This window comes from Strigops habroptila, chromosome 18 (genome assembly GCF_004027225.2).
Source record: "Strigops habroptila isolate Jane chromosome 18, bStrHab1.2.pri, whole genome shotgun sequence".
NCBI classification, from domain to species: domain Eukaryota; kingdom Metazoa; phylum Chordata; class Aves; order Psittaciformes; family Psittacidae; genus Strigops; species Strigops habroptila.
The window spans coordinates 2,113,633-2,132,122 of NC_044294.2; the positions used below are offsets into that span (position 1 = coordinate 2,113,633).

An 18,490-nucleotide genomic window follows, 5' to 3' on the forward strand; every position below is an offset into this window, starting at 1 on the left:
CCAAACCAGTCTGAGACTTTATGAAATATCATTAGAGGGAAAAAGCTGTTTCTTTACATGGTCTTTGTAACTGAGCATGGGGAAGCGGAAAACACAACAGAACTGTATTATAAATACCACAGTGGCTGTGGCTGCCAAAGACTTTGTTCCAGTAGGTCCAGCAGAGACCAATTCTGGGGGATAGATCCAGTATAACTTTTTCTGATGAGCCAGATTTCAAGCTGTTCTGCTGCAGACAAGTCATCTTAGAGGTGCGGGCTGAAGCCTTTACAGAAGAAATGATGGAGTTTATTAATTGCATTACATTCTTTTAGGCACAAAGATAGATAAACAGTACTCCTGTTAAAATGAGATTAAAACATACCTTTCTTTCTTAAAGAGAGCAGTCTTAGTCTTCCTAGCAACTTCTTTAGTCCTTCCCATCCATCTCAATGCTTGTGAGAGGAGGATAAAGGTAGTATAGCACTTAAGACTCTGAAGTGTTAAACCGTGCATTGCCTGGGTATGCTTACATACAGAAGTGCAAAATTATACTACATTGCACATCTGTATCTATACACACAGCCACATGCACTACCACTGATGAGTTACTTACAGGAATGAGCAGGCTCAGAGCAAACCCTATTCTTACTGTAGAATATGAATCACTGCGTTGTTCTGCAGTATTAACTTTTACACTGAAACTTAACCCATGTAAGAAGCTTTTATTTCCCAACTAATAAACCCCACCCCCCATTTTTAAAAGAAGCAAGCAGCTTAAATTATTTGGACCTTAGTATTATTGCAATACAGAGCCTACTATTTCCTATCAACACTCCTTCAATCCTCTTAAAAGAAGAATCCCATCTGGACATCAGGCTGGCTCAGACACATTTATAGCTACAGGCCATTTCTTTCCAGCTGACATGGATGATGGTTGGATTCTGAACACCTGGTATGATGTGGATAAAAGCTGGTGGCTCCAGCAAGTAAAGGAAAGAGTTGTAGGTTGTATGTGGTGAGGCAGGTTTGGGCTTTGGTAGTTGGTGACTGTGAGCTTGCTGTAGCATGGGAAGAGGCTGGGGTAGGGCTCTGTGTGATGTCTGAAGCAGAAATAATAAGGGTGTTCGTTAATAAAAGTAAGTAGGAGGTGTGGTTTAATAGATAAAAGCATGGAGGGAGAGTAAGAAAAGCTTAATACTTTAAAAAACTAGGGAGATTAAATAATTGTCACTTTTAATTGAGAGTTTTAAGAATGAGTTGCGAAAATGAGACCAATATATGTATTTATATCTGTGTTTGCTTGTTCTCTTGATCACTTTATCTAGAGAAAAGCATATAGTAAGCATTTAATTAACTTTATCCATTAGCAGGTTTTTTCATGTGAGTGGTGCGTGCCTATTTTTTTCAGGGCTTGCTCTCTGTAGTTGGTGTTTGTTACTATGTCCCTTTTCTCTGAAGCAGTGGGTATCCCCAACAAGAAGGTAATACATGCCCCAAAAGGGAACCCTGGCTCCCAAGTTCTTTGACATGAAGCTATTAGTGTGCAGAAGGACTCTGAGCATCTGGAGTGTGTTCCTAAATAGGGCACAGCCTGGAACATCTGAAGGTCTCTGTGGCTCATAAGTAGGAATCTCCTAATGATCTTAGCTATTTTTAAACGTGCCTGATGCCACACTTTATACTGCCCTAATGCAGAGAAGCAACTACGATCACCAAGTGAGCACACAAAGCTGCGGTGGTGAAAACTCTAGAAGAAAAAGAGGAAGAAGAAAGCAAAACATAAAAAAGGTGAAATAGTAAGACAATATTAACATTGAGTAAAGGCACAAGACAGCAAGAAGACAAAGAACAAGCAAATAAAGGTGACAAAAGGACAATACAAGCAAAGGACTTTGACAGGGTTTTCCTTTTGTTCTGTTTTAATCTTGCGTTACGGAGCAAAATGGGACAGCAGTTCACCAATGCTGAAGGGGAGCAAACAGAGATTGATGTTGCAGAACTGCAGGAATGGTATAAGAAATTTGTGGTCGAATGTCCCAGTGGGACCCTCTTCATGCACGAATTCAAGCGGTTCTTTGGGGTCCAGGATAACCGTGAAGCAGCGGAGTACATTGAAAACATGTTCAGAGCTTTTGATAAGAATGGGGTAAGTGGTGAGGAGGTTTTGCAGTTATTTAATAACTCATGTCTTTCTGCTGCTATTTGGAGGTGGTTTGATGCATTTCCTACCCTGGTTATGATGCTTCATGTAACTAAGCAAGGGCTGCTGGAGCGGGAGAAGGAGCCCATGCAGTGCTACTCTGTATGGGCAGCTACAGATTTATCTTCTCATCAATCTGTACACAAATCAAGGAGAGAATGTTCCTTTAAGGGACTAAGAATGGATTAAAAGGTTGAAATATTCTATTTGTTGGGTTAGTCGAATTTACTAAGGGAGTGGTGGGACACTGGCACAGGGTGCCCAGAGAAGCTGTGGCTGCCCCATCCCAGGCAGTGTTCAAGGCCAGGTTGGACACAGGGGCTTGGAGCAACCTGCTCTAGTGGAAGGTGTCCCTGTCTGTGGCAGGGGGTTGGAACTGGTTGAGTTTTAAGGTCCCTTCCAACCCAAACCAGTCTATAATTCTATGAAATTTAGGGAGCCAGTTTTTGAGAGTGTTGAAAGAGCCTCAAATAGCCAAGATTGTTACATGAGGAAAAATAGTCATGTTATGGTAGAGGCGGTATTATAATTGGAGGAAAGTCCTACTCAAGCTTGCTATACACTGGGGGAAGTGTATATGTACAGTATGAGCAGGTGGCATGTAACAAAATATTGATTTTAGCTGCTCAAAAGCAAAGGAATGCTGAACAATTCAGACATTCTGGTTTTAATTCCCATTGCTATATTTGTCATCAGACACTTGGGAAAAGTGGGCTTTCTGGTTTAGTAGCAGTTCATGCATACCCATGTGCTGGTGCAAAAGGGCCTAATACTAGCCTGGGCTATTTTAGATGCTCAAAAGAAATGTAATTTGATTGCTTTTGGTCATCTTGGAATGGGTAAGCAATGGTTGCTCCATTTATTTTTTTCCCCAAAGCTCTTGGTCATATTCAAAGCAGGGGGTTGTTTGCTGTGTATCACTATAAGAAAAGGGGCAACAAGTCTGTCATATCTCAGCTATACCAATATCTCTTAAGTTTCCTTTGCAACTGGTGACAAAATCACATTAAAGTGGCAGCAAAAGTCAGTTTGTCAGAAAGGATGAGGAAAAGCTCTGGAAGGTGTGGGCTGGTCAGGCTGGTCTTGGAATTTGAACTTGGCAAAACCCTAATTCCTGCAAATTACTGAAGGCCCACGTCCAAATCCTGTTTGGAAAGCTGTGCTGGAAGTGTTGCGGAGCAAGCAGTGGGCAGGAAGTCCCATTCTGAGGAGTTCTTCTAATAAGACTGAAAATCCCTTTTGAAGGGATGCTGGTATTTGCATGTTTTAAGAACACTAAATTAGGCTTAGGTTCATGGTTTTGCTTGGATGTGCCCATCAGTTAAGCAGGACCTAACCATCTAAAGGACTAGTAGTAATATGGTAAGAAACTCAATTGTTTCTTTATGCTGGCTGGCCTTCAAAGTCCAGTAGCAGCAGTTTTTGCTCATGGTCATGTTGTTGCGGAGCATTTCAGTGCCAGGGAGGAGATGTGCAGCCCAGACCTTCTGGGGGTTTGCTGATGGGTTGGGAGGGCTGTAAAGCGGTTTGGGGCACTGGCTTATCCCTGGGGATGGTGTTGATCTCCATGAAGGCTGTTTGCCGGAGGCTGTGGAGAGAGCTCTGCATCCTTTCCATGGCTGAAGCTTTTAGGAGGATGAACACCTGGTGTAAATCCTGTATTGCACGGGTGCTTTTGCTGCCTCCTGAATGGTGGCCGTTTTCATTGTCATAGTCTTCCTCAGGTGTGAATCAAGATTGAACAAGAGGGAAGGATGGAAGAAAAAGGGGTGATGGTTTGGTGTTGGTCTTGGTCGTGAAGCAGCTGAGATCACTGGGAATGGCAATCCCTTCCCATAAAGTCAATACCTCCTGTGTTGACCCTTATCTGCCTCCCTATCCTCCATGTAATCTGTGCTGTCTTTGGGGTACTTAAATCACTAGTTTCTGGAGTCCTGGTGGGTGTCCCCCCTTATTGTAATGTAGAATTGCTTTCCTCCCCAGTGTCACACTCCTCATGAACTCATCCTTGGTGCAGAGGGGTCTGACTGATGGTCTCAAACTGGCACAAATGTTCTGTAAAATAGCTGTCCATTACCTTTTGCCAGTTTGAATCCAGGTTTTGTAAGCAGTTTTATATCAAGTATACCCAGTTAAGTGCCATTCAGCAGCTGCTTTCCTGTTTCAACAGGATAATACCATTGATTTCCTGGAATATGTAGCTGCCTTGAATCTTGTTTTACGAGGAAAACTGGAACACAAGCTGAGGTGGACATTCAAAGTATACGACAAGGATGGGAATGGCTGCATAGATAAACCTGAGCTGTTGGAAATTGTTGAGGTAAGTAGGCATTGCCTAATCACTCATTTGAGCAATCACAGTTCTTTGGCAATGTAGTGATGTATATGGGGTTTCTGATAATCAGGTTTCAAGGCAGCTGTGGCTAGTGAGGAAGTGAAAATGCCTGACCATGGAGGAAGGGTTATGTGCTCAGTGGTTTGGTGGAGCCTGATGGGGTGGTTGAGGAATCATTCTACCCACTGTGGGCAGCTTGGCCCTGCTGCTGCTCAGAAATGTGGCATTCGGGTGCTGTTGTGGAGTTCCTCTTATCTCTGCTCTGCCTTTCATTTCATCCTCCTTACACCAAAATTCATTGCACTGGCCAGTAGAAGAGGGTTTCACCCCATGCCTGTTACAAGAGTCAACTTTCCTGCCTGAGTAGCTGGTGAGAACACAGAGAGGCACAAATCAGTACAGAAATCCCTTCTGCAGTGATTAATTTCTGGGTTTCTGTTGTTCTGCACTTGGCTGTAACTGCTGGCTGGGTGGAGGTGTGAGAGGAGGCATGGGGCTTAGCAGACAGTCGCACACAGGGTACCTGGCTTCTTATTTTAGGTAAATATCTTGGTGGTTGTGCTACAGTACAGATGCTGACCCTTGCCCAGCAGTACCCATGAGGCTCAGTTAATGGTTATCAAATACCTTAGGTGAAAGCATCAGAAATTGGGTCTGTGGACAGTGGGTCCTTTCGGCCAGAAGGTGTGACCAGCTTGTTACCTGCAGCACCAGGAGGATCTGGGATGTGTGTCTGGGGCAGGTTCAATTATAGTTTTGAGGTCAGCCAGGAATTGGCCTGAGCTGTGTTAGGCTCTTCCTAATCCCCTCTCTGTTAAGAGTTCAGACAAAACCCTTCAGCCTAAGGAGTGAAGTTAATAACGAGCAGGTGGTTGTCATGGAAGGAATGGATAAAATCTGCCCCTTTCTAGTGACAAAGTGGGTCAAAATGTGTGCTAATACAGGCTTGATCTTGCAGCTTGGGCACAGGTTCCCTGGGGGAGAGGGCAGGGTAAGTCCAGATGTGCCTGGCCTCAGATGTTAAGAAGAAAGCATACTCAAAAGTCAGATTTTCCCAGCTGTGAAACCCCTTCCTTGTTCTTTGCAAAGGAACCCTGAGGTCTGACCAAGATGTGTAAGGAAAATAGGAGGGCAGTTGCTTCAAAGAGCAAATGAAGTAATCCACAGTGTGTGTGAGCATAAGGTCAGAGGTTTCATTAAAGGTCTGAAGCTGTTGAGTGGCAGATCTTTCCAGAAAGGTTAAAACCACAGCGTTTGTATAAGACCTTTATACTGCTGGGGAGATAATGGAGTTCACTGCTTTTCATTTTCCAGTCTTCCTCCTAATCTGTGAACTTCTTTTCAGTCCATCTACAAGCTGAAGAAAGTGTGTCGGTCAGAGGTGGAGGAGAGGACCCCATTGCTCACACCGGAGGAGGTTGTGGAAAGGATATTTCAGTTAGTGGATGAGAATGGGGATGGTAAGTGATCGATGGCTCAGATTGCATTCATGTGTAATGAAGTTATCTGTGCTGGGCAGGCTACTTTAATTATGTCTATCAAGAAATCACTTAGGGCTATTATGTTACTCATATTAGACACATTGGGTTTGGTTCTGGTTTGTTTGTTAGAATCAAGAGGAACCTGGTGCAGCAGGACAAAATAATTACTGTTATGTATAACAGAGGAGTCACTGTTCTGTCTGGATTTTGATGCCACATGTATCTCATCCTCTGAAAGCCTTCAGTAGCCACAGTGAAGGTCCCAGTCCCAGCACAAATAGCTTGAGTAAAGACAGTAGCCCCAGGCAAATTGGAGCTTGCAGGGGATCAGACTTGCAGTCCTCCTGAAGAGCATGTGCAAGCTAATGCAGCATTTCATGTTAGCTGATGGGCTGGGGTAGGTGTGAATGCGTTGGGTTCCAGCCTAGTGGTTTGTCTTTCAGCTAGCTGGGCTAAGCTGCATGGGGAAATGAAGCACAGCTTTTGTCTTGTTAGTATGTTTTCTGAAACATAGATCAATTTATTTCCTGCCTTCCTCTTCATGTCTTACTAGTCATGTTTTGTCTCCCCGTCTTGTTCTCTTCATTTCATACACAGGGCAGTTGTCTCTTGATGAGTTCATTGATGGGGCCAGGAAAGACAAGTGGGTGATGAAGATGTTGCAAATGGATGTAAACCCTGGGGGATGGATCTCTGAGCAGAGGAGAAAGAGTGCTTTGTTTTGAGGAAATTCAGGTTTGATACAGCTGAAAACGTGATGCTGACTACAACTGTGACTCTCTTGCTCTAGGGTGGTAGTGGCTTTCCTTTTTAATACAATCTCAACATTCAGATGAAAACTTCAGTGGTTTAAGAAGCCCTGTCTCAGTCTAAAACCCATGTGCTGCTGGTACCCCATGAATAAGTCAGTCTGTGTACAGAATACCATGTTTGTCAGCTGTGGTTTTTGGTTGCATCCCAAGGGACAGACTCTGTGGCTTCCTGTAGTGGATCCTGGGCAGGGTTTTAGCCCAATGACAGATGGGATTGGGAAGTGACAGCGGTACTGTCTTCAGTGCAGACTAATATTGGCATCAATCATGTCTGTGAGATACAAACTCATCAACCCAAAAGTAACAGCAGAAGAGGTGGTCTGGCAGGCTTCATACATCCAGGATACCTGTATGTATGTTTAGTGGACTATACTGCTAATGTAAGGTTATTGAACACCAACATATGACCATCAAGTGTGAGAATTGGATTATAAGCAGAGCCAGGACAGTATGCAGTTGAGGAAAACAATGTGTGTGCTGGGCAGGTGGAGCAGTAACTCCATCTTGCATCTTCCTCCTGGGGACCAGAGTCTGCTCCTTCTGCCTGTTCAGAGACCTGGGTTCTGTGTGGCTGCAAAAAAGCTATTTCCAAACACTGAGCAGCAACAGAAATTGTACCTCTCCTTGACAGCCACATTTAGAGGTCAGGCTTGCACAAGTGTGGTTCTGCTCAAAAGCCCCTGTTTCTCACTTGAGTCATCACTCTAAACAGCTTTCCCTGCCCTGTGAAGACTGAGTGAGCTTGAGGAGCTCCAGGACTTTCACTGCATTAGGACAAGTTTTGGGTGGAAGGAGAGAGAAAGGAAGAGCAGAGTTTTGCGCTCTGCAGTGAGAGGATTAGTGCTGCTTTATCAGCAGGACCACAGAATGGAACAAGTGACAGAATCCGAGTTGCTGAAGTGGTACAGTGGTTTTACACTGGACTTAATTTAGCCACAGGATATAGATATAAAGTTTGAACAGTTGTAGGCTGAGCTGCTATTCTAACCCATATTCCTACATATATACATGTATGTGGAAAGAGAATTTGGGTTGAAACAATGTTTTGGATCACCTTTATTTGTCAGCACGAAAATAACATGAGTTTGTGGCTTATTTTAATTTTCCCATGGGATCAGTGGGCCAGCTCATACCCATGAAAAGATTTGCAATCTCTTTTTTGTGGCCTTTATGACTGTACTATCTTTCATTAGCTGGTTAGTTTGCTGCTTTGTCCTGTCAATTTAACCAATGGAACAAATTCAGGAATGTGAGGGATCAATAGGGATAAGACACAATCACTGCTAGAGTTGAAATGCACATTTCCACTTCTAAATGGCCTTTTCAAGAGTGCTCTGGAAATACAAACCAGCTTGTGGTATGCTCACTTATCAAAGCTCATTAGACTTCCAGTTTATGCTGCTGTAAGGCAGCTGTTTAATGCTCATTCAAGTCAATAGTTTAGTGGCCAAAGAGCTGAAAGAAAAACCTTACTTCTGACTTGAGAAGAAAAGATTCTCTTCACTGATTTTCCAACTTGCAGACAAATGTTTTCATGGGAGGATGCAAATCTCTACTTCCTTAAATTTCAGCATCTCAACCAATGTAATACACTGCTGCTTGCCCAATTCTTACCTGGGTGTTTAGTGGCTATAGTTGCATTCTGCAGGTTTACTTCAATGCTTTCGATTCTCTTACTCTGTTCACCTGGTCAGATCAGGCAGAGGAGGAGCTGTTGGGTGTCCCCCACACCAGCAGTCCTCTGTTGGGGTGGTAGAGGGCATCCTAACACTGAGCACTTGTGTGCTTGGTGGTAGAAATTTTGTAACACATGGATTTAATAAAGGAATTGTGTATTAAAATTCTGTCTGGTTTTGGGGTATTTATTTTCACTCAGAATGAAGGCAAAGACCTGTGTAAGCACCTGACTATGACCAAAACTGTAGTCTTTAAAAGTGACTTAATGAAACTGAGAGGTGTTAAGTGTAACAGCTAACCTAGGTAAGACAACTACAAGGTGGAGATGTTGATGCTATTGCAGGAGCGGAGTAGGAAACAAGTGTCTTCTGTTTAACTTCTATGTAATGACAGTGAAAAGTATAAGTGTGTCACTAAAAAGAAATCTCAATGGCATTTGAAATAGGTGCTTATGATAAAGTGAGCAGATAGTGCCTGTTCTAACTCTGCCAGGACTGAAATGGGAACCTCGAAGAATTTAGTACTCAAAGCACTGGATGTGGCAGTAGCATGGTTCTATCTCCTCTGGCCTGGGAAGCTCCAGGATGGTAGCGGTGCCCTTGGTGGATAATGCTTGTGTTAGTGCTGGCATAACCCAGTGGAAAATCATTCCTATTATCAGTTGTGTAATCTTTTGTCAAGAAATCACAAGGTGCTTTAGTCTTAGTCCTATTTTTAAATCCATAGGTATAAACACTTTGATCTCCTCCCAAACTCAATTCAACATTCACATCAAGCTGTTGATGTCAGACCTATTGCATAATCCATTTTCCAGACTTACAGCCCAGCTAGAATTGGATTTGACTGATCGGATTTCTTTTGGGTCTAAATTGGGAAACAGGATGGCTTGGAGAAGGCAAATGCCATGTGATGTTCCTGAGCTTCTACCATCTGCTCCGATGTTTGATGTGTCTGAAGGGGGGTAGGATGGAAGGTGAAATAATCAGGTAAGAAAGCTGAAGGTGAGGCTGTTGTTGTAGTAGGCTGATGGGGAGAAGCAGCAGGAATTGTATCCTGGGATATTCCTGGGGAAAGCACAGAGCTCTGCTTAGCATGTTCTTTATTTGCCTATACACCTGATGTTCTGAGAGGGGAGGTTCACCCATGGATAGCTGGGGTTCGGTGGCTGCCCAGGGGAAAGGTTTGTGTCCAGGTCATTCCCAAAGCACCCATGTGCAGCTTCCCCGAGAAAATGTCATGTTGAACAGAATGGCTGTGCCAGGACTTACGCAGCCACATGCTGGTCACTACAGGGGCTTCTTGTGGTCTCACCACACTGTCATTTTTTCACAGTACCTGTGCTCAGGTCTGGCAGGATGGGAAAATACTTCTTTCCTCCTCCTCTTCATAGGGAAGCGCACCTCAAATTTAGAAAGTAGCTCAAACATGTTACCCTTAAAGACCCTGTATTTAGAATCCCAGACTGGTTTGGGTTGGAAGGGACCTGAAAGCTCATCCAGTTCCAACCCCCTGGCACAGGTAGGGACACCTTCCACTAGAGCAGGTTGCTTCAAGCCCCATCCAACCTGGTCTTGAACACTGAAGCTGTGCTGTAGGGCAGTCATGTCTCCTGTGGATAAGGAACCTTTAGAAGCATCTGGCTGAGAACCTGTTTTGTTTTCGTTTCTTTGCCTTTTAGGCCTCACACACTAACTCATGGGGATCCAACAGGAGATACTTTTACCATTTGCCATCGTCCATTCCTGAGCTCATCGCCTCGCTTCTGTTTGATTTTGCTATCTAAGGGACTTGTCCCAGGTTACTGTGAAGAGGAGGCAGAGCTGGGACCTGCCATGTGGCCATGCAGCCTCATATGCCCGTGGCCCCTCTGATGGCAGCTCCCAAAAAAGCTTCTCCCATGCTTAGTGCCTCATTCACCAGGGATTATTGCCATAGGAGTGAGCAACATCTCAGTGGCTGGCACCTGAACAGCCACCACTGCTTTGAAATAAATCCATTACACATGAATTAGGGCAAAGAGACTCACGATATTACTTTATAATTACTTTTAATTTGCTTTCTTAGAGGCTGAAAAAACATCCTTTGGAGGGAGACGCTGAGGTTGGGAAGGTGCCTTGGCCAGCGGCAGGTCTGAGACAGCCCTTGGAGAGAATAACTTCGTCTTTATAAATAAAAATTGGGCTTGTCCGGGCTGCTTCCCACAGCTTCTTGGGTGTGCAGAGGAGAGAAAGGCTGAAGGAAGCACGGGTGGGACTGAATGTGTCTCTGCAGAGGGAATGTGCACACAAAGCCCACACTGAGCTTGGCTCCTGGGGTTGTAAAGCTGAAGTGCTCTAAGTTTTGTGCAGGTTGGTTGTGGGGAGTTCATTTTGCTGCATGGAGGAGGATTACACACTGAGTAAACAGCTCAGCCCGGCTTTAATAAGATGGTTGCAGCCAGCGTGCTCTCACACTGGTGTAAGTGGGGTGGCTGGACCATCAAAGGGTTCATCTTGAGGCCTTTTGGTTTGTGAGCCTGAACCGGGCTATCAGGGGCTGTGCATCCTGCACTGTGCATTTGTCTGGGTGGGAAATGGGCAAGAGGGAGCTGTGGGGCTGCCACAGAAAGCAGGAGGTGCCTGGAAATGTGGGTTTCTGGTAGAAAGAGTTGTAGGACTGTCCAGGGGGTGAGGTTTTATTAAAGCAAGCTATGCTTGCTCAATGCAGTGGAGATCAGAAGAGCAGGCAGCACTCATGGGATGTAGGAACCTGGGAGCAGCCCCTTTTTTACACTGATCCTGAAGAAAACAGCTAATCACAGAATCCCAGCCTGGTTTGTGTTGGAAGGGACCTTAAAGCTCATCCAGTTCCAACCCCCTGCCACAGGCAGGGACACCTTCCACTAGAGCAGGTTGCTCCAAGCCCCTGTGTCCAACCTGGCCTTGAACACTGCCAGGGATGGGGCAGCCACAGCTTCTCTGGGCACCCTGTGCCAGCGCCTCAGCACCCTCACAGGGAAGAGCTTCTGCCTAAGAGCTCATCTCAACCTCCCCTCTGGCAACCTAATGAAGCCAAAACAAAGGTTTCTGCACCTGCAGGAGATAGCTGATGTGTCCTGCTGGAAGCAGAATGGTTGATTGAGAGAGAAAAAGCACAACCTGAAATAACCTTGTAAAACAGCTTTATTAGTGCACTATAAGATTGGAAGTACAAAAGCTTCATGGTAAAACACAGTCAAATGAAAAAGATGCCCAGGAAAAATGGTCAGAAAATTGCTTATGAATTGCAAGCGTTCAGTGCTAAATAACAAGACTTTCAGCTAGCCAAGAACTCCTTCCTGGTGTCCTGTATTGCCTCATCATGAGGTGAGGAAAACCCTCTCCAGGAGCAGCCAAGGCACAGCTCCTGTGTGTGGGGCTGAGGCTGCTGCTCTCACAACCTCCTTGTGCGTGTGCTGGGTTCTGGGCACAGCCCCTGCTCCTGGCACTGGTCACCAGCACCAGGAGATACGGTGACTGCGCCCAGGATGCTTTAATAAGGGTTTTATTCCACAGGGAATGGTTCCTGAGCCCACTGTGCTGTGGAGGTGATGGTACCCATTGCCTGCTCAGGAATACTCAGGTGCTTGTGGATGCTCATGGTGCGGACATGGCGTCTGGCCCATCTCTAGCAGCACAGCCCTTCAAACCGCATGCAGTTTGCTGCCATTGTAGTTCAAACCACTCGAGGGTGCCACAGAGTGTAACTTGGAGGAGAAATTTTGTTGTGCAGCTGAAAAGACATGCAGGAATCTTCCTACAAACATGCACAACTTTTCCCTCTCAGGTTACTGCTGCCACAGCACTTCCAGGTATTTCAAGGAGAAACATTAGAATCATCATAGAATCACAGAGTGGTTTGTGTTGGAAGGGACCTTAAAGCTCATCCAGCTCCAACCCCCGGCCATGGACAGGGACACCTTCCACTAGAGCAGGTTGCTCCAAGCCCCTGTGTCCAACCTGGCCTTGAACACTGCCAGGGATGGGGCAGCCACAGCTTCTCTGGGCACCCTGTGCCAGCGCCTCAGCACCCTCACAGGGAAGAGCTTCCGCCTAAGATCTAGTAACAGGCCCTTAAAGTTCAGATAGTTGGTAAAAAAAGGCACCATTCTGTGTTTTTAATGCTTTAAAAACAACAAGAAGCCACTGCTTTTACCACTCCCGTTTTTCTAGCTCATAAGTGGTTTTATCTTACATGATCACTAACGGTTGCTAACAGAATAATAGCAAATCAAAGAAGAAACGCCCCAAAATGCTGATCTTGTGCTCTGGAAATATATATGGAGAGAGAAGGTTCAGGTCTGCTGTCTAGATTTCATACACGTGTCCTTTGGGGATCTCCTTTCACCAGAGCCAAGTGCTGACAGCCCTGGGGCTCATTCCCTGCGGACGCTGGTGTTGGCAGCTGCTTGGTGTGAGTTTTGAGGCTCTCTTGGTGCATCATGTCCCTGCATCACATGAGAGGTCCCATTGGCGGTCCTGGGGGGGATGTGTGCTTCCAGCATGATGAGCTGCCATCACAGCACCCCCTCTTTGCTGTTGCACCGGGCAGGACCAGGGCAGAGCCCCACACTCCTCTGAACCACATGCCAGGGGAGCAGCAGCTTTGGAGCAGATCCTGGTCACTATAGTCTATCACTGGCCGCGCTGGCACTGGGAGAGCTCATCAGCTCCCACAACCTGATTTGTTCTGAGAATGCAAAGGGGGGAAAGCAGAGATGAAGGGAAGGCATCCCGGGAGCCTACTGGGCAGCCTCTTCCGCCTGCTCTGGCTCGTGTGGGTTCTTCCCATCATTCTGGATCAACCGGACGATGTGTGTCAGGTCCAGACTGCGGGTGAGGATATCGAGCAGCACTTCATCCTTCTGCACGCCCTCCATGAACTCTTCCAGGGAAAGCTCGCCTGCAAGAGCACGTTGGGAAAAGGTCTGTTAAACCCTGCAGCCTTTCTGCTCCCACTGCAGCCCCCCAGGAGTTACATGGACTATAACACAGGGCCCTTCCTGATATCCCAGGGCTGTGTTGTACAAACCCCATCACAGCTAAATCCTGCCAGTACAATGAGGGACAGTTTGCAGTGTCCCCTCAGGCTGGCTGCAGCCCATGGAGGGGATGAGGAGTTAAACCTTCACGGGGAGCTGCTCTCTTCCAGCTCTCCTCACATCCTGGTGTTTTGGGACCTCCAGCATCTGGAATTGCTGTGGCAGACTGACCTGCGGGGAAGGGGGAAGATGGGACCAGTATTTGGCTTTGCATAAGGAAGTTCCTCACCATCTCCGTTTATATCGATTTTGTCAAACACCATGTTTGTGAATTCCTCAGCCGTCATTGTTTCGTTGCACCGGTTGATCGCTCGAATAGCCTGGAGGGAAAGAAGGACACAGAGGACAACCACTGAGTGTTGTGAGATTTGTGTATCTGTCGGTACAAGCAGCTAAGTGACCAGATGTAAGAGACCAAAGCTTTGATGCAGGCAGTTAGTTCTGAAAGGAATGAGTCCTTTCTAAAAAAACCCGGAGATTAAAATCGCTTTAAAAGGCAATCAATGCATTAAAAGATTAAGCAGGCACACTGGGATAAGCCAGGAGCCGTTCACCTCTGAAAATCCTGAGATTAAATTGAAGTGCTTATCTCAGCCTGGGTTTCAGTGGACGTGGTTAAACAACCTGCAATGAGAAGACAAGGGGTTGCTGCGTGTCTGAGCATGCAGGAGTGGGGTGCTTGAGACAAGGAGGCCAGGCCGGTGGGACTGGCAGAGGACACGCAGCAGGTTTGGCCAGTGCCTATTCATTTACCAGGGAGTTGTCTTTTGGGTTGGAATATTCCTGTTACAGCCTTTCTATCTGCCTGCGTCTAACAAGCCTTGTCTGTGATAGGAATGGAAAGAGCTGAGCCCACTCACTTTGATGATGTTCAGCAATTCTCCCCGGTCAATGCAGCCATTCCCATCCACATCGTAGAGCTTGAAATACCACCGCAGCTTCTGATCCACCTTCCCTTTCAGGACCAGACTCAGAGCTGCCACATACTCCATAAAATCTATGTAGCCATCCTAAAAGCAGAAGGTTAGATGCTCGATGAGATTAAAAGCAAAGAGTCAGGCAGTAAGAGGCTTTCCTGGCCAGTTTTTGGAAGTCCCCACTGGGAGACTTCAGTGTGTGGCCGCCATGCACCATGTGCTGGGGGCTCTGTGTTAATCCACACGGGGCCGTTATGTGTTGATAACAACTAAACTCAGTATGTCCACGTGGCCTGGACTAGCCTTCAAAGCTAGCCTGAGCGGAAGGAGTCTACGCAAAGCAGTGGTAATTCAGAGGTCAAAGAGGAACAGGCTTAAGCAGATGAATCCTGATGGATTACCTGATGTTATCCTTTACAGCTCTTTTCTGCTGGAAAGGGATCTCACATGCAAACCTTCAGGAGAGGGATGAACTCAGGAATTACCCCAGCATTTTGGGAAGGTGCTGCTCTATCCCTGTGCCATTTGTGTATCTATCTGCTTCACATCTGGTTACGTTCAAAGCACAAATAGTTTTATCTTTGACTTTCCTTCCCATTGTTTGCTGAGCACCAGCTCATGCCACAGCATTGGGAGACATTCAGCTGGACCCACAGACGGCTTCTCAGGCAGGGTTATGGTACCAGTGGCACCAACGACACTGCCCCGTGATGTTCACAGCTTCTAGGACACTTGCTAAAATGCCATAGAGCATTTTGATGGCACAAATCATTGAGATACAAAGCACTTTGAAGGAAAATGATACATACTACAAACCATGGGCAGTCTTCATTAGAGAATAAGCCAGGGTTTTGTCAATGAACAAAGCCATCAGGGCCGGTTCAGGAAGAGATCATCTGCTTTATCCTGCTGCTGCATGAGCCAGATTAGGTATAAATAGCTACTAAGCCCCATTCCCAGCAGGATTTCCTGTGCATCGATTCCCTTTTCAGGCAGGTGTTCAAACACGGGACAGTGAACAAGGTAAAGGCTTAAACCTAGAATCACAGAATCATGAATGGTTTGCGTTGGAAGGGACCTTAAAGCTCACCCAGCTCCAACCCCCTGCCACAGGCAGGGACACCTTCCACTGGAGCAGGTTGCTCCAAGCCCCTGTGTCCAACCTGGCCTTGAGCACTGCCAGGGATGGGGCAGCCACAGCTTCTCTGGGCACCCTGTGCCAGCGCCTCAGCACCCTCACAGGGAAGAACAAAACAAAACACAACACCTAAAGGATTTAGGGCCTCAACTGTATTATTTTCAGTGGGATTAAGCCCTTTGGGTGGCTGTAAATTACATTCCTCATTTCACGAGGTGCAGTTTCAAATCTTTTGCAAGTAAAGGAGGATGTTGCTTCCCCTCGGAGTCACAGCATCCATCTGCTTCTCTGGCATGGCTCCAGAGCTGGGAAAACAGCATTCCCAAGCTCGTGCAGGTGCTCTGGGACTATCCCGCTCCAGGGATCCAGCACAGCCACAGCCTGAGATGCAAAGCCTCTCCACGGGAAACAAAGGGCCTGAGCTCCTTATCGTATGGGACTGAGCACATGTAATAAAATCAATGAAACTCTAATCCATTTATAACTTAAAACCATGGAAAACCAAACCCGGTCTGTTCTGTAAAGCAGAGGTCATGCCACACTTGGGAACTCACTGTTTCTGCATGAATGCAGCACTTGTTCTCACCCCACTCGCTTGTTCCTCACTGTCACAACATTCGATATGTAAGGATTAAAGGGCACTTCATTTGAAAGGGATCACAGACACAGGTAAAACCACACTATTTGAGTAATTTAAAACTAAAGGGAAAACATCAGTTCAGAGCGAAGTCTCATTTCTCCCAGAGCAGGCAGTAAGTGAGGAGTTTTTGCTGCCATTTTTCACTGTAAATAACTATCATTTATGATGCCAAAGAGAATCAGACCATACATAGTGACACGCATAGAATCATAGAATAGTTACGATTGGAAAGGATCTTAAGATCACCTTAAGGTTCCAACCCCCTGCTATAGGCAGGGATATCCATCCCACATACACCCAAATACCCCCCCCCCACAAAATCGTACCCAGAGCCAAGCCCTGCACAGGCTGAGCGGGAAGGACAATATTTACCTTATTAAAGTCAAACGTCTCAAACATTTGCTCAACATATTTGTTCGCTGCAGGACTCAGGTTTTTCAAGCCAAAGAACTGTTTGAACTCATAGAGGGTGAGCTGGCCAGAAGGACACTCCGTCATGAACTTCTTATACCACTGGTGGCACTCGGTGGTGCTCAGCTCCTCCACGGCTTTCCCATCCATGTTCCCCATCTCCACACCGAGAGCTGGTCACTTTGCAGCCAAAACAATGGATGTTTGGTGGAATTTGAGGGCTTTCTCTTAAATTCTGCTTCTTGCCTTTGAAGTCCCAATGTCGGCAGCACTGCAGGGATCACTTGTTGGGAAGAACCAAACTGCCTGTGTGTGGGTGATAGAGGCAAAAGCCACCTCTGCCCAGGAAAACTCCAAAGCACAAAATCCTCTTTGGACAAGAGGTTGGCATTTAAGTACCCAGCAAATCCCTCCCTGGTGGCCAATGAGGCTCAGGGGGGTGATGGGCTCCTGCCAGGCATTAAGAGTTGAGGGTTAAAATAGAAAGGAAGTAAAATGGGAAAGTCTTGCAGATTACAGGCCCAGCAGGAGATTACGAGGGTGGAATTTTCTCTGTGATGGTGTAATCTCCTAATCCACTTCATTTATGATTTTGTGTGTGTGGGGATGTCACATGAGTAATAACTTTTGGACCAAAATCAGAGTAAGAAGAGAAGAACCACTTGGACATGCTGTTACTGCGGGTTGGTCTCCTGTAGCCTTCTCTGGCTGGAGGATTTCCAGTCTGAACCTGAAATTCAGGGAGGGGGAGGCACCATTTCAGCTCCTATAAGAGATGCTCCTATAAGATATGAGGGTAAATTTGGTGTGCTGAGACAAACATAGAAACATAATTGCTTTGACTGGGAAAGCTTTAAGTGCTTTAAATGCAGACATCACATATTATGATGATCTTCTCCCAGGGAAGCTCCCACTCTTCCCAACTGCTGGAGCCCAGTGCTCCATCTCTCCAGTCCTGGACGCAGCACATCCCATGTTATCAGCACTTGGCTGATGCCAGTGGAGTTGAATGCAGCCTCGATTTTCATTTATGATGAATTACCATGTAAATATGACCACAACCAATGTTGGTTTTACCCTGATGCACAGGATTCAGGGAAGGTCTGGGACATAAAGTATATCCTCAGAAAGTAGCATAGGCCAGATCATCCACTAGTAATGAAATGGATGTGACCACTGGATCTCAACCTGAAGAAAGTCTGTCCTGTAACACTTACTTTTATATCCACTTATATAATTTTAAGACAAAGAGTGCAGCTTTTATGTGTTACAGAGCTCAGTATCGCAAGTTAGGAATAACTCTGCTAAAGCAAGTGGCATTATGCAAGTGTAAAACAGTTATGAAAAAGGAATTAGCTTGGGAAACGCTAATTGGATGTGCTAATCCTGCACTGGCCAGCAGCAGCAGGCACAGCTCTGCCCAGGAAAGCTCTGCGAGCAAGGTGATACTTTAATGAGTGCCCTAGACTCTGACCCACTGCCAAAGGGATGTGGCTGAGATAGCCCATCCTGTGGCACAGAGAGGGGTACTGCAGTACTGAGACATTCATTAATAGCAGAAAGGTTGAGTATTAAATGTGGATACAGGCTTGCCAACTGCTTTAACAAGTACTTGCTAGCAGTGCATCCAGTTGTCCAGAATCACAGAGTCCCAGACTGGTTTGTGTTGGAAGGGACCTTAAAGCTCCTTCAGCTCCAACCCCCTGCCACTGGCAGGGACACCTTCCACTAGAGCAGGTTGCTCCAAGCCCCTGTGTCCAACCTGGCCTTGAACACTGCCAGGGATGGGGCAGCCACAGCTTCTCTGGGCACCCTGTGCCAGCGCCTCAGCACCCTCA

General features: G+C 46.2%; 2 protein-coding genes across 2 annotated transcripts; one reads left to right on the forward strand and one right to left on the reverse strand.

Moving 5' to 3' along the window:
* Positions 1-1,790: 1,790 nt before the first annotated feature.
* GUCA1B (guanylate cyclase activator 1B) lies at positions 1,791-6,857 on the forward strand. The gene is made up of 4 exons (XM_030473335.1): positions 1,791-2,128; positions 4,353-4,502; positions 5,863-5,977; positions 6,596-6,857. Exons 1-4 carry the CDS (start codon positions 1,925-1,927, stop codon positions 6,721-6,723), a joined length of 597 nt encoding a protein of 198 aa, XP_030329195.1. The 5' UTR covers positions 1,791-1,924; the 3' UTR covers positions 6,724-6,857.
* A 6,389-nt stretch (positions 6,858-13,246) lies between these two features.
* Positions 13,247-16,811, reverse strand: GUCA1A (guanylate cyclase activator 1A). Its single transcript, XM_030473394.1, has 4 exons — positions 16,614-16,811; positions 14,407-14,556; positions 13,776-13,866; positions 13,247-13,407 (listed from the first exon to the last, which is right to left on the reverse strand). The coding sequence occupies exons 1-4, from the start codon at positions 16,809-16,811 to the stop codon at positions 13,247-13,249; spliced, it is 600 nt and encodes a 199-aa protein (XP_030329254.1).
* Between the last annotated feature and the right edge of the window lie 1,679 nt (positions 16,812-18,490).